This window comes from Chiroxiphia lanceolata, chromosome 2 (assembly GCF_009829145.1).
Source record: "Chiroxiphia lanceolata isolate bChiLan1 chromosome 2, bChiLan1.pri, whole genome shotgun sequence".
In the NCBI taxonomy this organism is placed as follows: Eukaryota; Metazoa; Chordata; class Aves; order Passeriformes; family Pipridae; genus Chiroxiphia; species Chiroxiphia lanceolata.
Genome location: NC_045638.1, coordinates 91,268,789 through 91,288,798, shown reverse-complemented (window position 1 = coordinate 91,288,798; position 20,010 = coordinate 91,268,789). Strand labels below are relative to the sequence as shown.

The window sequence follows — 20,010 nt, the reverse complement described above, 5'->3', positions numbered from 1 at the left end:
ATAAAACCAGATTTTTCACATCTTCATGTTTGCATAGCCAGTCCCTCTTCACTTAACTGCTTTTGTTTGCTACCTCTGTTCTGCATTATTTTTTAGTTTCTGCATATTTTTCAGTCTTCTTTTCTCACAACTACCTTCATGTTTTTTCCCTGTATTCCCTTTTGTATCCAAGTTGTCTGTTTTGAACTAGTCCCCTCCAGACACCGCTCTTTCCCCGTGAAAAATGTGTGTGACTGTAGCATTGTTATGCCATATTGGACCTGACTTTGGATCTGGACAGTTTCTTCTCTGCCATTCATTCTCTCATTTTGCTCAGGCCAGGTGTTTCCCCTGTACAAGACCTTGGGAATATCAGATTCCCAGAATGATCCTGTCTTCAGTAGGGTACCCAGGGAAACAGTGAGGGAAAGCCTTTCCTTAAAGGCAGTACTGCAAGCCATACTGGACCAAATCAGAAGAATATCTCAACCAGTGGCTGAGACTGCTGTAGTTTATGCCTCTCCCTTTTGAGGAATGACAGTGATCATCAACAAATTGGTCTGCCCATGCTCTGACACTTCCGACAACTTATGCTGTATATTTCTGCAGTCCTGATTACCCTTTAAAATAAAGCTTTGGACTGTACAACCCACAGCTCCATTAGATCTTTGTCAGTATTTTAAGCTTCACTCTAAAGGAGAGGTTGGTGGCTTTAGACCTATGTCTTCTACTCCCAGACTAGCAGGAGCTCCCTTAACAGTGCAGGGTCATGGAATGTGCTGCTACATTCCTCTGCTTTCTATAGAGGCTCTGATACAACAGCAGCTCCTTTTATCAGGAAGTTTTCCCTCAGGCCTTGCTGCGATATTGGTCTCCTACCAGGACCTCCTTTGAAACTGGAAAGTTTTTGCAGTTATCAGATCTGCCAAAAATGTCAAGGAAGGGGAGACAAATATTAGAAAATTGTGGTTTCCCAATCTCCATTTCCATGTGCAGAAAGCCCATTGTGCACAGAAAGTTTGTACCAGTACTTTCCACAGTTAGTTGCAGAAGGCTGTGGCTGCTTTATACCTATGTATGCCCTGGTAATTTGTTGTTCATTTTGACTGCTGTATACCAAAATCACAATTCAAAACAGGTCTTCTGAAGTTTCTCTATGAAAGGTTCCAAGCTGGTATTTGTTTAGAATCCCTTGTTGAAAACACAAATGAAAAAAAATATTTTTTTTTGAGGGCAGGGTGGTGGTGGTGGTGGTATAACTCTCTCAAAGCTCAGCTTTTATAGTTTGATCCTGTGTCACCCTGTAGATACTATTCAAAGCTTCTTTCTCCTAATACAGTTAAGGAATTCAATTTTGTTTTCAATTTTGTTGTCTGCTGATTTTTCCTTGCTTGCTTTACTATGTTTCTATATTTAACCAACCAAAATTTGTTGTTACTGCTCCTTTTTGTGATTGAACTCAACTTCAAACTTAGGAAGAAGGACCTCATGCATCTATTACTAATTTTCCTTACCCTGGAGTTTAGCCATACTGTTTTACTTCTGGTTTTTCTAAGAGTTTTTTAAAGATGTTAAGCATCTTTAGGAGCTCAAAGTCTGGCTCCTCGTCATTTCATTAAAGTTTAGCTTTTTTATGGCTCATTTTTATATTCTTTTAATAACCTTTCTCATTTTTCCAGAACCTCTTTTTTATGTGAAATAGATATGTTGGGGATTGTTTCCTTTTTTTTTTTTTCCTTTTGTTGCTCCTGCAAGGAGCATCCTGATTATTAATAATCCTCAGTGTAAGGTTGCTATTTCTTAATGTCAATGTTGTTGCTATGCTAGCAGTTTTTGCACCCTATACAGCTGGAACATTGGCCCAAAACTTTTGTTCTTGAGCCTCCTAAGTTTCCACTGTAGAGCTCCTCTGAGATTGACCTATTTCTACCAGAATCTCGTTTAAAAGATAGTGCCACTGTAGAATACATACATAGGCATACCTGTTATAAATCACATCCTGTTTATTTTCAGAACAAAGTCGAGAGCTGCCTATCCTTGTCTGGAATCCCTAATTAACCGCTCCATTAAGCAGTCGCTGATGGTGTATAAAAATGTAGTCTCAACATCGTATTCTGGTATGACAGTTACAAGATTTAGGTGGCAGTAGTTGAATATTCATGTATTGTGTGTAAGAGAAAGCTTCAACTTAAATCCTGGTTTTCAGCTTCCTATCTAACAATGCCAATTTTGGCTCTTCTTCTTCAGTCTGTGATGGCAAGTTGGACTATAGCCTGTTGACCCCCTGTATCTTTTTGACTTCTTCTGTTCTGGGCCTATGCTCTGTGTTGGGGCTATCCTCAGAAAAATTTTCCTATTTTTGTGTGCTTCTGCTGCAGAGGTGTGGTGGAAGTGAGTTCCTTTGCCATGGTGAGAAGGCAGAGGATGGAATAGCCTTAAAGAAAGAGAATCAAGTCTGGATGCCAGCTCCTGATTCAGGAAGATACAGGCATTCAGTAGCCTTTTGCCTTGCAATTCCAACTCACCTTGTGGTAATGGTGCCTGGGAAAGCAGATGTACATGGTTTCACTATGTGGCTCCTTTTTGCCTTCAAGAGTCTCTTGCACTAGTCAAATGTTTGGATGGAGAGCAGCTCTGATTTTCTACCTTACCTCCAAGAGATGGATTTGTTCCCATATGTGGATGGAAGCAAGGCACATGAGCTGCTTGATAAGAAAAGGACTTCTTGTTTAACTCTAATGCTCAAAACAAGTGTTTTTTACTTCCCTGAACCTTGCTTTGAGGCTCTCTACGCTTTGCCTGACAATATCTTCAAGGGAGAAGGAAGAGTAGAACAGGAAAGAATGGTTGGAAATACTGTTCTTTTGTGTTCTGTCTTTACCTCTTCCACTTTTTTATATTGCTTCAGATAGGAAATAAAGTAGCTAGGAGAGATTAGAGTAGCACACAGGATAATCAGTTTGGGAGATTGCTTTTGATATCTCCCAACTTTCTGCTTTTTAAGAGATGTAAGTTTGGGGGTAGCCTTTCAGTTTTAATGTCAAACTAGGGGCCTGGCCAAGTTCTAGCTTTCCTGCTCTTTTTTATTCAAACTTTCAAAGTTGCATAAAATAGAAGATTATGTAGAGAGACAAAATATGCATATTGAGTATATGGAGAAGGACACAGAGGGTAAGTGAAACAGACATACTAAAATATAGGATTCACTGTCTGTGACTTTATGTTTCCAGGGGAGTCGTCTGGATGAACAAAGATGTTCCCTTCCAGCTCCTCTCAAGGTCAGACCAAGTCATTGTTGCCTCTTAATTTACTGAGAATGGCAGATAATTACTGACCTGGCTTGTAGTGTATTTTCATCTTGGAATGAACAGGGAGTCTACAAACATCCCAAGAACACATATATGCTTGCCTTTTTTCTTTTCTTTTTTTTTTCTCATTGCTGCACAAAGGGTGAAACTGTTTAGCTGAAATAGAATTAACACTTCCCTTTTTCTAATTTAATGGTTCCAATAAGTGTTTATTATTATTGGCAGTCTTAATTTTGCCTAAGTAATTTCTTAAATTTAGTCAATATAAGAGCTATAATAATATCCATGAAACCAGATTGCATTTATTTCAGTAGTCTGCTTGAGGACACATAGAGATACTCTAGAAAGCTGGTCCATTTTGCTCAATATTAAGACAATAGGGACAGATTCCCATCTTTAAATTCTCAACTCTTCCTCTCCATTTCTTCAGTCTCAGCTCAGGCCCAGTAAACTTTAAATCAAACTTGACCTTGATTTTAATCTTGGAATAACCTTTAAAAAAAACCACTTAGAGAATTGATACAACTCAATTCTGACAGAGATAGTCAGTGATCTTTGTGGTGATGGAAGGGGCATCCAGTTGGCATAAAATGGCTCAGATACTGCTCCTGTTCCCTCAGTCATGCCTTAGTCCTTGTGGTTGTATGCCACAGATCTAGCCATGGAGATGACAAAACCTCAGTCTCACTGTAAATAACAGTACTGTTTCTGCTATTCCTGCTGTCACCTCTGACTACAGAAGAACAGCAGCTGTCTAACACTGTGTGGAAGGAAAAGAGAGATGCTGACTCCTCTAACCACATTGAATTTGCCTATAGTTTGTCTTCCTCCACATTTTGCATGCCTATACTCTGTGGTTTCAAGGAGGAGGGTGGGTAAAATCTGACTCCTAAATGTATTGTTCTCAAAGTTCTATATTACAATGCTGAGACCTTGGAAATGGAGTCTAACCTTTAATCCTGAAATGAAGCTCTAAAGATGACCTAGGGAAGAATGGAAGCTGAGAGCACAGCTTGCACCATCATGAGCGCATAACACTTTAAAAGATGTCACATGCTTTTGCTAATGGTCTCTTCTGATTTCAGACAGAAGAGGAGTATATTCCTTACCCCAGCATCCATGAGGTGAGTTAGTATTACTCTCCACTGTTTTTCCTTGGACTTTATTGGTTTTTCAGCTTATTGGCCTTCCAGCTTATTGGTGTGTCAGTTTTGATGCTCTCTGTCCTTCTGAATAGGTATTACAGAAAGGGTGGCCATATCCTCTCATTATCTTACCCCAGTTTGGGGGCTACTGGATTGAAGGGACCAGCCACAACCTGTCCAGCTTGAGTCCAACTCTGTCTGATGTACCCTTTCCCTGGAGTGGTAAAGTGAAACTGGAAAGTGACCCTACAGCCAAGCTGTACCGCAAACATTTTCTGGGAAAGGTAAGGGTGACCTTCAGAGCCTTCTTTTCAGCCTCAAGACTGAAATGTTTCTCAAGCTTTTTCTGATGGACTTAGAGATGACTGCAGAGCTGCTCCATTTCTGTTCCTTATGATGCCTTGAACTAGTGTAAATAAAGTATATACTGTGGTATGGGCTGTAGTGCGTTAAGTTGGTTCTATCCCCTTGTGAAGTGTGGAAACGTGCATCATCCTGTGCATTAATAGAAGAGAAAGATTTGCACAGGAAATTACTATATTTGGTTAAGAAGCTATTTTGAGGCTCCTGTACAGATACCAACCTTGGGATGACAAGGGGAAAACAATGTAATAAAATTGGAAGTGGAGATGGTATTATTTTGGAGGGGACTTCACCGCTGACAGTGCAAGCCTCTCAGTAGGAAGAAAAATGGTCTGTTTTCCTCGGTGTTTGGTCATCATAGAATGTGTATGATGAAACTGGAATGTGCGTTTTATAGTTGTTGATTTAAGTGAGCGTAGTGGTTTGGTTTTTTAGGCCTTCCTGGTAACCAGGTCAGAACTAGGAAGTGGCCATGTTCCCAGTATTCCCTATGATTTTTTTACGTAAGGTAGAGTATAAATAAGATGGGAGAGAAGCTGCTTCCTCTCTTTCCTTCCAGCAAGGTTTGTAGACAGCATACTCCCACAGCTGGTCTCGCTCCTGTGGGGGAGCTGAGGCCTGGCTGGGCCTACAGGGCCTGTTGTTTCTGCTGATCCAGGGTCTGGTAGCGTGGCGGCGGTGTTGAGTGCGATTGTGCTATGTCAAGGAAAGTATTAAGGTTTTCTTCGGCTAGTTCTTTATTGAGTGTATATACCTGTTTTTTTTGGTTTTTTTTGTTTTGTTCCTTTTCCCTTTCCCTTTTCTGTTTTTGGGTTTTGGTTTTTGTTTTTTTTTTTTTTTCCTTATGTGTATATAGTTTTTGTAATTGTATATAAATGTAATATAAGTGTAAATATATTTATATATTGCTTTAGCTCTCTCTTATTTCGGTTCTCTTGGTTTTTTTTTCTTTTCCCTTGGTTCTTGGATGGGGGGGAGCCCTTGCAGTGGGGTTTGGGGACTTGGCAGGGAGCCAACTCCAAACCAACACAGTGAGTTTGGTGCTAAATGCTCCTTGACTTAAAAAAATCCAATTTGACACATAGGGAAACAGAGCTTGGCCTCATAAAGTGTATGTTTGCTGGCTGGCCATTAAGGTCCATCTGGGTTGGCCTACTTAGTGAGTTGGTTGATTATCAGACTGGATCTAAGGATGATATTAGCCATCAAGAACAAGTGAGAACAACCCATGAGCTCTTCTGAGATTCAGTTCATAGCATAAAGAGATAAGAAAGCCTGACAGGTGTATTCATGCTGCTTACTCAGTGATCTCCCTCAATGACTGCTCAGTAAGTTTAAAAACAGGAATAGGTAGAGCTTTGAGCAGGTCCCCAGCACTAGTTGTGCTTGTGTAGTATGCAACTCTGAAAACTGATATTAATATAATTTATAAGTACTTAGGAAAAAAAAGAAAGCCTTCCTGGAGACTTCCTTTCAAGACTGGCAGATTTGCTGTGCAATCTGTTAATGGACATTTATCCTGTAACCTTCTGGAAGCTTTCAGTATGCCAACTGTAATTATTTTTATGTCATGTTGAATTCGGGGTTGTGCTTGAAGGCTTCCAGAGGCAGATAGCATGGAGAGGCAAATTGGGATATGATTTTTTCAGTCTGATTGTAGGATTTGCTGCTGACCTGATACCACAAAATAGTTGAGGTTGGAAGGGTCCTCTGGAGCTCATCCTGTCCATACTCCTGCTCAAGCAAGGCCATATCATCACTGTTCCTTCCAAGTGAGATCCAGGATTCCCTGCATCATCAGACTTTGCATTTGCAGAGTGCCCAGCCATCAGTGCCTCAGTACTACAGAAAATCTCCTCTCTCCTATATTATTCCTATTCTAGTGTCCAGTGTTTTATCCTTTGCCTTAATTGATATGAATGTGTGTCTGTGTTCAATTAAACATGCACGTTTTTGAGCAAGCCAGTGTCAGAAAAGAACAGGGTGAACAGGACTCTTGTCACAGAAAAGTCTTCCTAATAGAGAACTTTACCCAATGGTTTAAGAGCTTAGGTAAGGAGAGAGCTCAGAGCTTTTTCTCTAGATGAGTATTTCTTCAGTGCAAATTTGTGATACCATTGATTTTGATTCTGTGTGGATTGGGTCCTTTTCTTGCTGAGAACATGGGAGGGTTATTTCAGCGATGTCAAGAAAGTTCTCTTTCAAACTTTGAATAATGGCAAACAGTCCTTAGCTGAAGAAGAGTCCAAAAGCATCATGTGGTGGGAGAGGCACAGCCAAATGGTTTAGGGAATATCCTCTAGAAAAGGTGGGAAATTAGAGCATTGTGTGTGGTATTACAAACTTAATATGCATGTCTGTGTTATGCATGGGTGTGCATATACAGGTCACTCAGACAATTCTTTTGACTCTTTTGCAGAACCTTTTATAGCAGACTCTCTAAAACAACCTTCAAAAAAAGCGGTAGGACACACAAGCCGTAGCTCAGTTCCTTTTCTTTGCATCATGGTCTGTATTTTATATGATGATTACACAGTAAGATTTATTCTACCTGTAGGAAGAAGGCTGTAAAACCTTATGTCTTATACTTTGGGAATAATTCCATGTCTACTTTGTTTTCCAAAGCTGTAATAAAGAGAAGTAGCCTGAAGCCACGAGGGATTTAATAAAGGTATACATTGGAACAGCCAGTCAAAGAAACTTAGGGTACAGTTTTACAAGGGTTTGAGGCTGGCAGTGCTGATGAGGGAAGCTTTCTTGCCATGCATTCCAGTGTTTCTCCATCAAGTTGTCCTTTCTTCATGCTGGTTAAAGTACTGTTGTGGCAGATGGCAGATGTCTTAATAGCTTTATAACTTCTGAGGCAAACTGTCAGTTAGTCTTTTCCCTTGGACCCATGGAAGAGACTTAATTCTTTTCACGGAGATATGTTTGAAATCCAAACCTTCCTTTCAGACTGCATTAAATGTTATAGAAACCGCTTCTATGGCTGAACAAATTTGTACCTATATATAGGTCATCTCAGCTCCAGGGTATCTTGTCACCACTGAGAATCTTCAGTATTAACCATAAAGTCTTTTGATGGTTCATCTCTTAATATCAGGACAGCTAAGGATAAATGCTGTTGTCCATTGAAGGACGCGGAGTCTGCCTTCTGTTGCCTGTGTGTTTTTACAGAGAAAGAAAATCACAGAGGAAAAAGAAAATCGTAATGAGGAAATTACAGGTTTATGCATACATATGATTACTCAGATCTCAGTTTAAAACCCAGGCTTACATTCAGGATCAAGTTACACAGCCAGAGCAGCTTTGAAAAAAATTCAGTTGTTTTAAGACTTTCACTAATTCTGGTGCCCATTCTGCTGTGAAGATTGCACTGTTTTGTGTAGCCCTGTTATGTTGCCTACAGAGCTGATAGCCCGGTCTCCAAAACAACTGAGATCTCAAAGTGTCAAATCTGCTGGGGTGTGGCTTAGAAGTCTCACCAAAAGAAATCTTGATTTCTGGTCTTTGCAGCTCAGTGTTACTTTTGGCTGCAACTAACTTCAGGTTTTGGCTCCTTGTCTCTTGCTCTGCCTTCTAGTCCTGACTTTTATTGGCATTGTGCCATGTTTTTCCTTAACAGCCTGTCTTGGCCATCCACCCTAGCATATGACTTCTTTCATTTATGGGTTTTGATTGTAGACTTCAGCTGACCATTGAACATGATTTTGTTTTGCTCCTTGAATCTGTCTATTCCTCAGCTACTCTGTCTTTCTGCCCTTGGTCACAGTGACTACTGCACCTGATTCTTGTTCACATCCCAAAATCTATTAGTATCCTGAAAGTCATGATCAGAAGAAATAAACTGTCCTTTGTGGCTTCTTTTGATCTTACCTTTTCTTCCCATGGACAGATAAGTTCAGTCACTATCATTGACACTGAACTTATGGGATTTGAACACTGCAGCTAGAGGCCATATTACTTTGTCTCTTTGCTGCTCTTTACTCACACTTTAACTTTTTCAGACCCTCTCATTTGGTCAGCTGTGAAACCTTTTACCCATAAGTCAGTAGCAGGGCAGTTCTGGGTGTTGGTTTTTTTTCCTGTCTCTGAGAGGAAATGGGGACAATCATATCTTTAATAATTAAAGCAGTCAGATAGCTTCATCTTCACATTGAGGTTTAGGATAATGATCGTAGTCTTAGTTTTTCCATTTTTTGTTTCACAGAGAGAATTGGTTCATGTCTGTTAACTTCAAGTTGTCTGTGTCCGCTTAGATATCAGAGTATTTCACTAGATATATCTTTTTATTTCACAGTGAGTCAGAGCTATGACTAATACAAAAAATTGTGTAGACAGCAAAAGGCAGTCTCACCAGTGTATTGAGAGAGGTTCTGCAAGCCAGAACAGACCTTCTATATTTTCTATGCAGAAGGCTGAGGAAAGAACTGACAGACTGGCAACCATTTTGGATCAAATTACTCTTTGCTCCCATTGAGTTCTTACTAATCTATTATGTCTGGAGTATTCCTTTGACAGAACACGTTTCAAATTGTGCAAACTTTGACTGTACAACTGAATACAACTTACTGTCTCACTTTTCTGTTATGCATGAGGATGCTTTTATACAGTGCTTCCTGTGATGTTCCCTCTGAATCTTGCAATCCTGGTTACTGACTTCATTCTCCCTGGCCGTCTTGTCAGGTTGACTCTGTCTTTGATTCTTGATGGCTGGTGGTAGAACAGCCCATTTGCACGGGAGCAGTGTTTTATCTCTCTCTTCCACTTAATTTGACAGTGACAAACACTTTGCAGTTAGGCTGAGGAGATCACTTCTACAAACCAAACAGCGTAAAACCACTGGTATACACGAGGACAGAATCTGTACACACTGAAATGTATGTGGAGTACTTTGAATGTATCTTCCAAGTAAATTTCATTAGAAAACACATCAACAAACAAGATAGTAGTTGGTGCCTCTTCTTTGTGAAACTGTTGACAAGTAGAATTTGGGAATCAAGCTCCCCACTGAAGGGTGTAAATTTTATGTCCTGCGAGCATCTGACTTCTCAAGTGAGTAGACAGAGGTTCTTTTTCCTACAAAATCACAAGTGGGAAATCCATCTAGATATTTTGAGGTACATCATCTGGGATTTGGAAAATCCCAGGATTTGTCTGTAAAAGATACTAAAAGAAAACCTTCATTTTTTTCCTGTTGTCTAAACTGTTCTACACTGCAGGTCTCTGTGGGCACATTCCTGATCCACTGTCAGCAGATTGCTGTATGACTTTCTTCTGATTTTCATGGTCCCAAGGCATAAGGAGGCACTGATTATTCCACCTGCTATAGGGTATCTGAGACAATAATGGTATTGTGAGTCTTTGTTTTGTTTTATTTACTATTACTTTGCTTTGCTGAGGAGCCTGACTCCAACTTTCATCATTGCTAGCTCAGAAGTACCATACCAATCTCACTGTACTCCTCTGGGTTGGAGGCTAAATACTGAAAGGTACTACTGCCCCTTTCAACAGAAGTTCTCGTTATCAGCAAAAGATTAAGATATTAATCTAATCCAAAGAGAACCAAATTCCCTGCATGACATTTTCATTGGTCTCTCTGTGCTTATACCTCGTATTCGTTAAGTTTGGATTGTTTGCTGAAAGCATAAATTCAGTCTCAGTGCTTTGGTCAGAGTTTGTGTAGCAGCCAGCTCTGAATACTGGCTGTAAAGAGATTTTCCACTAGGACGATGGGAGTGATCAAAGCATTTCTGCATGATTCCACCTATGTAGTATTTTCATTGTGCTAGAGGTTTCCATTCACATCATGTGTCAAAATGCTTTAACCTTTTGAGATTAGAGGTTATATATCAATATATATTGATATACATAGGCCATTGGAATATGGCTGTGCAGCCAGGAGAAATGTTTGGCCACAACCACTTACATACAGAGACTGTAAAAATGTTTGCATTGTGGCTCATGGTTTGACTGAATGACTGTTCTAGGCACACTCTGCTAAAGCTCGAGCAGTGTCAGTGGCACTGCTGAGAACATTCATCTGCAATGTGATTACTTACTGACTGTATCCTTCCTGAGATGTGAGCACTCTTGGAGGTCAACCATTTGGCATAATGATCCTTACTTTTTGTATAGGAAAATGAATACAGGGAAAGTCCACGGAAGATACAATTTTGTTTACAAGAAACTTGATTTCTTCAAAATGTGTTGCTGAATGTTCTAATCCTATTGCTTCTCAGGAGCCCTTCTGATGTTGGACAGGTGAGGAGAAAATGAATTGACAGTGGATGCACTCTGACTGATATGCTCATGCATTGATGATCAAGTGGGCTGGAAGACAGCATATGCATGTCTTCAAGCATGCTATTGCTAGTTAAATTAAAAATCAGCTAATCCTGTGTGACAGGTTGTATGCAAAAAAGTCTGGTAAATTTCTCTGGGAAGCATGTTGGGAATGATGCATTTTGGCTTCCTGTTTGCAGGAGCACCAGAACTTTTACTCCAGTGACATGTCCTTGGGCTACCTAGTACTTTCTGTGAAGTATGAACAGATTGAGAAACAGGAAAATCTACGCCTGTTGCTGAGGTAACAGTGGCTGTTGTTGAAGCATATGTTACTGTGCTGTGTCTCTCATCTTACCTTGAGCTTCCTCTGCGTAGATGTGGGTGCGAATTTCATGGCTTTCTTCTGGAGGGGACCACAAAGAAAACTTTGAGCCATTTTTTTGCTTGCCTTCCCCTCTGAATTGCTCTCAGCAGTCTCCTTCAGGAAGCTGAAGTGGTGCTTGCAAGTGCATCTTTATAGTAGCTGTGTGAAAGATATCTGTTCTTCCCTCAAATAGGAAGTTTTCCTGGGTTTTTTGTTTACTTAGAGACATGTGAGTACTCTCTAGAAGAATATAGATTTCCTAATGGAGGACAGCCTAGCCCAGGCTTTGTCCTTGAGAGTAAGGCTCCCTTGAAGGTGAGCTAGAACATTTTCTAGGTTCCCAGGGCAGCCTACAAAGTGCCATAACCTTTAGGGCTTCCACAGAGAGACATTGCCCAGAGAGAGCTGCTGAATGAACTAGAGGAAGAATAGAGATGGACCTTGCGTGGGTGAGAGGCAACGCTTCAGAAAAGCTTTTTACCACAGTATGGGCTGGGTGAATTTCCAGTAGGCAACATGCTAGTGGAACCAACAGTTGTTCTAATACAGTTGCTGCTGAGAAGGATTCGTCCAGGACTGAGGGAAAATACTGGTTGCATAGGAGTCAGCTACAAGAGAATCACTGGTGGATTTCCATCACTGTATGCAGATAATGTTTCAGTGCCAGCAATAATCTTAAAATAAAGAGAGAGCCTATTTATGAGCTGTGCGTGGGAATGTTTATCTGAGCCCCAAACCCTTCCCTGTAAGAGACCAAGGAAGAACAAAAGGGTAGAAATTCCTCTATTAAGATATTTCATTATATGCAGTACTTTTTGCTCAGTAGCTTGTTTATAATGGTTTAAAGAGGATTCTGACAGCTCAGTAGTTCTTTCTTAGAAAGATATCTCTCCTTAAATATACAAATATAGAGGAAAGAAGCTTTTCTTTATCAGCTTTCTGGAACAATGCTACACCAATTTCTACCTCCTTTACTTTGCTTAGATCTGCTTTTCTAAGCTGTCTATAACAGACCTTTTACAGTCTTTCAAGCCCTCATTATATGGTCTTAGGAATCCTTTATTATTCTTTGTTCATGAATTGTATTTCAACATTTAGATTTCTGTGAAAGAAAATCGGGGGGCAAAAGAAAAGCAAATTATTTCTTTAAACAAGAAAAGAATGCAAAGGAGCAAGAGAATAAACATTCCTGTTTCATCTTCCTCTGCTCCCCACAACAAGTGATGAACAATAAGAACTGAAAGTACCTTGTTTTTCTAGTGACTTTATGCACCAGGGTTAAAATTAACCCTTTGGGATTTACTGCTTTAAGGATACTCTGAAGAAATGGATACTCTTTCTTTAAGAAAGAACCAGTGTTGCTTGTGCTTCCCTTCAGCTATGTCTCTAATGCCTTTTTTGTTTTGTGTCAGGACTCGTACTGGCACCAAACATGACCTAATCCCCATTTCCTGTCTGAATGAGTTTCCCAATGCTGTCCAGATGGCAAAGGTGAGATTCATGCTTGCCTGTTTAAGACCTCATTCTTCAAGTTATTTTCACTTCTGTCTTCCCATTTCCCTCTTTTTCTACTATTTCCCAGTAGAACTGTCATATAGTTCCCTCCTACCCTTCCATTTAGCTTCTCTTCTTTCTCTTCTAATTTTAGCTCAGATTTTTTGCCTGAAGGGGCTCCTGTCAAATAATTGTAAACAGTGCCTGCACTCTCATGCGTGTAGCAAGCTAGGGCAAATGATAATCATGCTTCTGTTTCCCTCTCTTTCTCACTTGACAGCTACTGTGTGAGGATGTGAATGTTGAACGCTTCTTTCCTGTCCTCTATCCCAAGGTACAGTGTTCTGGTATGTCTGTATGTCACTTTTCCTTCAAGATCTGGCTAATGACATCCAGCTGATAATTTCTGTTTTCATTACCTCAGGCTTCGCAGCTTATTGTTGCATTTGATGAACATGTCATAAGCAATAACTTCAAATTTGGGGTCATCTACCAGAAACCTGGACAGGTAAGCTCCGTCAGATCCCACTATGTGTGAGACAAAATGCAAAGAGTCAGTTCTCTTAGCTTAAATGTAATAAGAAGATCTGTGCTGTCCAGAGGCAGTGGTGCGGAGGCAGCAGTGTTTGTGCAGTGCCATGGTTCCCTTGGCATGCCTATTCCACTCCCAGTATCCCTGGCAGCTTTGTAGATCTCTGAACCCTAACCCTAGTGACAGCTTGGGATTGAAGCAGAAGTCCCCAGCTCCATAGGCGGCCCAGATGAAGTTTGTGGAGGCAGTGATGTTGTTCTAGTGCTGTGCTTCCCTTGTCTTGTTTCTTCATCCCCATCGTCCCTGGAGCTGTAGGCTTTATGGATCTCTGAATGCTAATCCTGACCCTAAAGGCAGTTTAGGGATGAGGAAAAGCTACCCAGCACCATGAAGTGGCCCAGATGAGAAAGGTGTGGAGGAAGCAACTTTGGTGCAATGCCATGCTTCCCTTGGCTTGCTTCTTCCATTCCCAGTGCCCATGGAAGTGCAGGCTTTGTTGATCTCTGAACCCTAAGTCTAACCCTAATGGCAGCTTGGGGCTGAGGTACGAATCCCCAGCACCATGGAAGACCCAGATCAGAGATGTATTTAAGGAGAGATGTTTGTTGGTTGAATTGTGCATGGATATTACTGCTTGTTCTTTGTACTGCTTGTGCTTCTTACAAGTTCTGCTTTCCTTTTGTAGACAACTGAAGAAGAAGTCTTCAGTAACACAGTAGAGAGTCAGGGTTTCCTGGAGTTCCTGGATTTCCTTGGTGACAAGATTCAGCTGCAGGATTTCCGTGGGTGCGTACCCAGTGCAGCTGGAAAGCCAGAGTCAGGGAACACTGCATTCACAGGCTGCGACTCTGTTAGAGCCCTGCTTTCAGAAAAGTGCTGTGTCCTCTGAGTCCCAGTGCAGGTGAAGAAGCTCAGGATGCTTTTGTCAGCCATCGTGGCTGGAAACTAGTTAGGTCTCTGCTGGTATTTTCCTGGTATCTCAGTCTGACCCGCAGTATCATCAAAGAATAATTTTATTGAACAAGTGCAAATACAAGTTTGTTTCACAATGCTATGGAACAGTATTGTTTTAGGCTCTTTCTGTGGGGCAGTCCATCCCTTCTGTAGTTCTGAAATATGGAGTGTGTTTCTCAGAAGAATACCAAAGAAAGTAGCATCTTTGAGGATCCCTGGTTTAGCTTCATAGCTTTTAGCAAGCTGGTACGTTCACCAGCAGAAACACTGTGCAGCTTCAGTCAGTGCATTGGTTTGGGTAAGATTTGGTGTGTCACTATCACTGACTTCCTAAAAATTACCTTTGATAATATTGATGTACTACTGTTACTGATACTGTCATCTTTCTTTCTGCTTTCTCATCTCTACTGCCTGACCTATGGCGTGGTATGGATTTGCTCAGGTTCCGGGGAGGCTTGGATGTTACCAGAGGTCAAACAGGCACTGAGTCTGTCTATACAAATTTCCGGGGGAAGGAGATCATGTTTCACGTATCTACAAAGCTGCCCTTCACAGAGGGAGATTCACAACAGGTATCAGAAGGAGAACTACAACAGTGTGCCTAAGAGAGGGGGGATATTCGAAGAAGGACTGTGTAGAGGGGAGAATGGTTAGCTGTATAATGTTGGGAATCATGGCTGGAGTAATGGTAAAAGTAGTGGTGAGGGGTTTGGTTGAACAGATGGTTTTGAGATGCTTGGCAAACGGGTGTTTGAGGCCCCATTGTACTGTTCTACTCTTTTTCACCTGCCTTCTCTCTTTGTTGTTTTTTCCTCTCCAGCTTCAGCGGAAGCGTCACATTGGGAATGACATTGTAGCCATCATCTTCCAGGATGAAAGCACACCTTTTGTCCCTGATATGATTGCTTCTAATTTCCTACATGCTTATGTGGTAGTTCAGCTCACTCATAGCACCACTGGGGACACTCTCTACAAGGTAACCAGAATCAGTAGATTCCCCTCTACTGATTTTGATCCTTGAAGTGGAAACCTGTACTTGGGCCTCTGGGAGAGGTACAGGTTCAGTCAGCTGTCATCCTCATTTCTTAAGTATCTGCACATGAAACTAGAGTGTTAGTTGTATGTTTTTCAAAGTAGCTGATGAATTTCTGAAGCTTGAAGCTTGGGAATAGAAGCAGGAAGAATTCAGATAAAAGAATTTTGTTTACATCAAGGGACATGAGGCACAATTGATCCCACTTTGGGGGTTGTCTTGCTTACATGATATAAGTCAGGTAAAATTCATGTCTGCGTTTCTTCTGCTGCACTGCACAGTGCTTAGAGCTTGCACTGGCTGAGATTGCAGGTCAGACACAGCTGGTTGGCCTAATCTATGGAATCTGAACCAGCTACGCCTGCTTTTGGGGATCCCAGAACTGATGCCTATCTTGTAGGGAACAGCTACCTGTTAGGGCCCTCCAGTTGAAAGAAGTCCTGCTAGAGCTCATATTCCATATCTGCAGTCTTTGGACACAGCTCGCTTTCTCCCTCTCTGACATGACTCTGTATGGATGTCTGTATATCTTTATGTTCAACTTTCAGTCATGCTTAAAGAGCAGAAAATATAAAGAAACTTGCATTTGTGATGGAGTTTCCATTGTAGAAACGTTTTAATCTGTGTGTTATGTCTCGTATTAGGTAGAGATTTTGATTTGGTGATGATGAGTCCTTGTGCCTTGGAGGTCTACAGGAACACTTAGAATACCAAAATTAGGACAGGATCTCCATCTGCTTTTCTACTGAAGAGGGTGTTGGTGGTGGAGCAACCATCTTCCATTGTTCTGCTTTGGGCAGCCATTTTGTAGTGACAAATGAAAGCCTCGTGTTGATCAGGGTCATGGGATTCCACTTCTCTTGTTCTCTGTATTGTAGGGCACAAAAATTCACTTCTTCTCGGTAAACTCATGCCTCTCATTGGCTCTGTGACATTTATTCGTTGTTATTTTGAGGCAGTTACAATTGTCATGACATTGTTCCCTCTTGAATGAAATAGCAAATAATGGTATTGCTCCATTTCAAACATGACAAAAAAAATAACTGAAATATTGTGAAGTGCTATATGTATCTGGTAATTATAAGTAAGTGCTGTGAGGAGACAAGTGACTATGTAAAAGCTGGCCTGCATTACAGTTACTTTTTTTGACATTGGTATGCTAGGTAGGAGCATGTTAAAAATAAAACAAACAAAACTCATGCATTTCCTTATTTCATACTGGGAAAATGCTTTTGCATGTTTATCACCTGTGACTCAGAGAGGCAGTGGCACTGAGATAGTCCCCTCAGTGTGCAGTGTATCTCTACCAAGGATTCTCTGTAAAAAACAAATAGGTCAGTACAACCACGTTGACCAAAGTTCTAGTGGAGGTAAATCTTGCAGCCTGAATAGAAGCATTTTTTTTTTTGTAAATATACTGATTATGCTGGTTATTATTAAAAATATTTTTAAAAAAAGCAGTCAGTTCAATTTTTTGTTGCTCTTGCTGTGTGCACATCCAGCTGAATTTCTGGGAGATAAATCAGCACATTCAATCACTGAGTTCAGAAACAAAGGGATGCACAGGACACTGTATTAGATCTCTTTTGGATATGTAAATTATTCAGAAGGGATCAGATCTATCATAGTAGTTTGAAAACTTTGATAGTTTCACTTGTGTTACGATACTTTTTTTTTCTCCCTTCTATTATTTCAGGTTTCAGTCACAGCCCGAGATGATGTCCCCTTCTTTGGACCCCCTCTGCCAAATCCAGCCATATTTAAAAAGGTTTGTTTCTCTGGTCCAATGTTGGATGGCAGGAGGATATTGTACACACACTTAATGTTCTGAGTCAGTATTGTCAGTCTAGCTAAATGTCTTTAGAGGTCCAAAGAGTAGTAAGCAGAGCTTTTACCATGTGATATTTTTATTACTGTTTTTATCTCCAGTTTAGTCTAGTCTTCATCTTATCTTACAGAGTGCAGAATTTCGTGAATTCCTTCTGGTCAAGCTCATCAATGCTGAGTACAGCTGCTATCGAGCTGAGAAATTTGCTAAATTAGAGGTGGGTCTATTACCTGGTTGCTTCCATTAAAATTTATAATTATATGTAGTTATAAAGATATTATTGTCAAATTAAGAAAATATAGTAAAATTTTTAGCTTTTGATTTTGTGTTGCTTAAGAAAGGAAGATGAAACGTGATTAATACTCAGCTATGGGATGCTTCCTTCATATTTCATAGCAGGTGCGATAGAATATGAACAGGTGCATTCTAATGTAAAGGTCTAATCCTCAAGTAAGAATGGGAATGTGACACATAAGTTTGCTGGAGGAAATTCTGTATTAGCTGAAACTCACTATTATGGTACAGGATGCATACTAATATCACTGATTTTTGGTACCAAAATTCTGTTCCAGAATCTGCTGTTTACCTGATCTGGAAAAAACATGCCTCTGTTTCATCAGCTGTAAAAAAGTGTCCTTTATGACCTGCTTTAGAAAGAGTTTAAAAGGGCTGGGTCTTACTGCAATAATAACTGTGTCGTAAAACTGTAAACTGTAACTATGCAGTTAAAACACTTCATACTGTTTGAAGTATTTTCATGCGGTTTTTTTGCTCTCGTTGTTGCTGTTTTGGGAATTTTTTGTTTGGTTGGTTGTTGGATTTTTTTAAGAAGGATGTGAGACACTGAGAAAACAGGGAAAAAATTCTCCGCTCCCGTTAAAAGATGTTCTCATTTCCAATGTTGATGCAGGAAAGAACACGGAGTGCCCTCTTGGAGAGCCTTTTTGAGGAGCTGCAGCTTCGCAGCCGCAGTATGATGGGATTACCCACAGGGGAGGATGACAAGATAGAGAATGGCAGTGGGGGCTTCCTGGAAAATTTCAAGGTGAGCCATCCTACAGAGCTATAGTGTGGTGCAGAATTCCATACTGGCCTGTAGAAGTCAAACTCTTTATGCTTCATGCTTGTGTCTAGTGTCAGATGGGGTTTTATTCTGTGACTTACAGAAAAAGGAATCAGTGTTTGCAAGTGGAATTGTAATAACTAGTAGCAAGGGGCTTTTGGTTCCTACAGCAGATCTCCTCCAATTCATTTTCGTTATAATTGGAAGAGTTGCAAGAGCTACTACAAGAGAGTTTCTAAACTGTCTCTGAGTGTCATGGCTGGGCTTCGCAAACGAAGATTTGGGAAGGGCTCTACCCACGTTTGTTACAAGTGCGTTGGTGGCTAAAAAGGCCAATACAAGATAGGCACGTCCGGTTGCAAAAGGGTCTCTGAGTGTACTGTCTAGAAAAACTGTGATGCTTTACTTACTCTCTAAAAGCCAGAGTTATTTTGTCTTTGTTCAGTGTAAATGGCAAGGTGTTGTTTTGTTTCAGTTTTTTAATAAGTCAGGATCAGGTGACAGAACTTTGTTTTGAAAGTGATCAAGATGATACGAGAAAGCAAAGTTTTTATATGAATGGGCAAACTGAGTTTTGAACTGGTTATATAGAGAGAATCTGATGTCACTTCTGTCTGGAAAGAAGTGTTATGAATAGCATTTCTTCAGATGACCTCCACCTGCTTTGTGTGGTAGGCTGGTTAGAGTTACTAAGGGCTTTGAAACGAATCCATTCACATACAGTTTCTTTAGCTATGTGCATAGCTTTGGTCAGATCTGGGATGCTTTGATGAGGTGCATTTTTACATACAATCAGTCTACCCTGCCTTTGCTACTAACCATGAATTTTGTACCCATCCGTGTCTTACCCTAGTTACCCTAAAATGTCCCTTTTCTGACTTCTAGCAGATACTGTGGTTTGCATGTCATATATACAGGTGACCTTTGTAAAAAGGCTGGAAAAGGCTGAGTAAACTCAGAAAATGGCTTTTTCAAATGCTTCAGATTTTGATGTCTGCTTTACCTTTGCAGCCAGCACTGAAATTCATACAAGACTGAACCTTACAGTCTTGAACAGGAGTTTGATTTTGTGTTTTATACCTGTACTGGGTAGGACTGCTCCAGTCGATGCTGTCTTGTCCAGTATGCTGGGATACTGGTAGGGAATCTCGAATTATTGAAAAAGGACAAGGGAAGTGAAAGTAGCGAATATACTTGAGGAAGAGTTCCTCCCTGGCTCTTCCCAGAGCTCCATGCATGAAGTAGTATGGGCAGTATCTAAGATGCTGCCTTCTAGGATTTAGGATTTGTGTGGTTCTGATGTCGGTCTGTCACGACTTTCCACTCAATCTGTGATGCTTCTCATACTACCCTACCGTGTGCATGTCTATATGTGTATATCTGTGTTTGTCTGTTTCCCTGCCTCCTTCCTGTTCAGCGGGTGATCAGAGGCCGCAGCCAGAGCCTGGATACCATGGGGATATCCATGAGAAAGCAGCAGCCAGCCCTGCCCAGCCGCCCAGCTACAGCTGGCCTTGCCCTCAGCCAGAGTGTCGCCGAGGGCCCTAAGGCCATTGCTGCGGTAAGGTATTCGGGTGGGCTGTAAGAAGAAAACCCGGCATACCTTTGTAGCCACCCATACATTTTATTTCTCTTTCCCTATTAGTTTGTCTTCTTGTA

The 20,010-nt window shown here is 40.8% G+C and overlaps 1 protein-coding gene across 19 annotated transcripts in view; it reads left to right on the top strand.

The window, feature by feature from the left end:
* The window catches only part of LOC116781936 (rap1 GTPase-activating protein 1-like), a 44,319-nt gene that overhangs the window by 8,780 nt on the left and 15,529 nt on the right, over positions 1-20,010 (top strand). For 12 of the 19 annotated variants that reach the window (XR_004355032.1, XM_032677779.1, XM_032677777.1 and 9 more), the window contains exons 4-17: positions 3,210-3,257; positions 4,373-4,411; positions 4,525-4,716; positions 11,281-11,384; positions 12,860-12,938; positions 13,222-13,275; positions 13,366-13,449; positions 14,159-14,259; positions 14,870-14,999; positions 15,248-15,403; positions 17,157-17,228; positions 17,419-17,505; positions 18,199-18,333; positions 19,769-19,912. Coding sequence is in view for 15 of the 19 variants with exons in the window: in XM_032677779.1 (XP_032533670.1) it covers positions 3,210-3,257; positions 4,373-4,411; positions 4,525-4,716; positions 11,281-11,384; positions 12,860-12,938; positions 13,222-13,275; positions 13,366-13,449; positions 14,159-14,259; positions 14,870-14,999; positions 15,248-15,403; positions 17,157-17,228; positions 17,419-17,505; positions 18,199-18,333; positions 19,769-19,912 (1,425 nt within the window). In the remaining 4 variants the exon portion in view is untranslated. Of the gene's footprint in view, positions 1-3,209; positions 3,258-4,372; positions 4,412-4,524; positions 4,717-5,422; positions 5,502-11,280; positions 11,385-12,859; positions 12,939-13,221; positions 13,276-13,365; positions 13,450-14,158; positions 14,260-14,869; positions 15,000-15,247; positions 15,404-17,156; positions 17,229-17,418; positions 17,506-18,198; positions 18,334-19,768; positions 19,913-20,010 lie in introns of those variants that run through there. The other 7 variants (XR_004355034.1, XR_004355033.1, XR_004355035.1 and 4 more) reach the window with 3 other exon arrangements.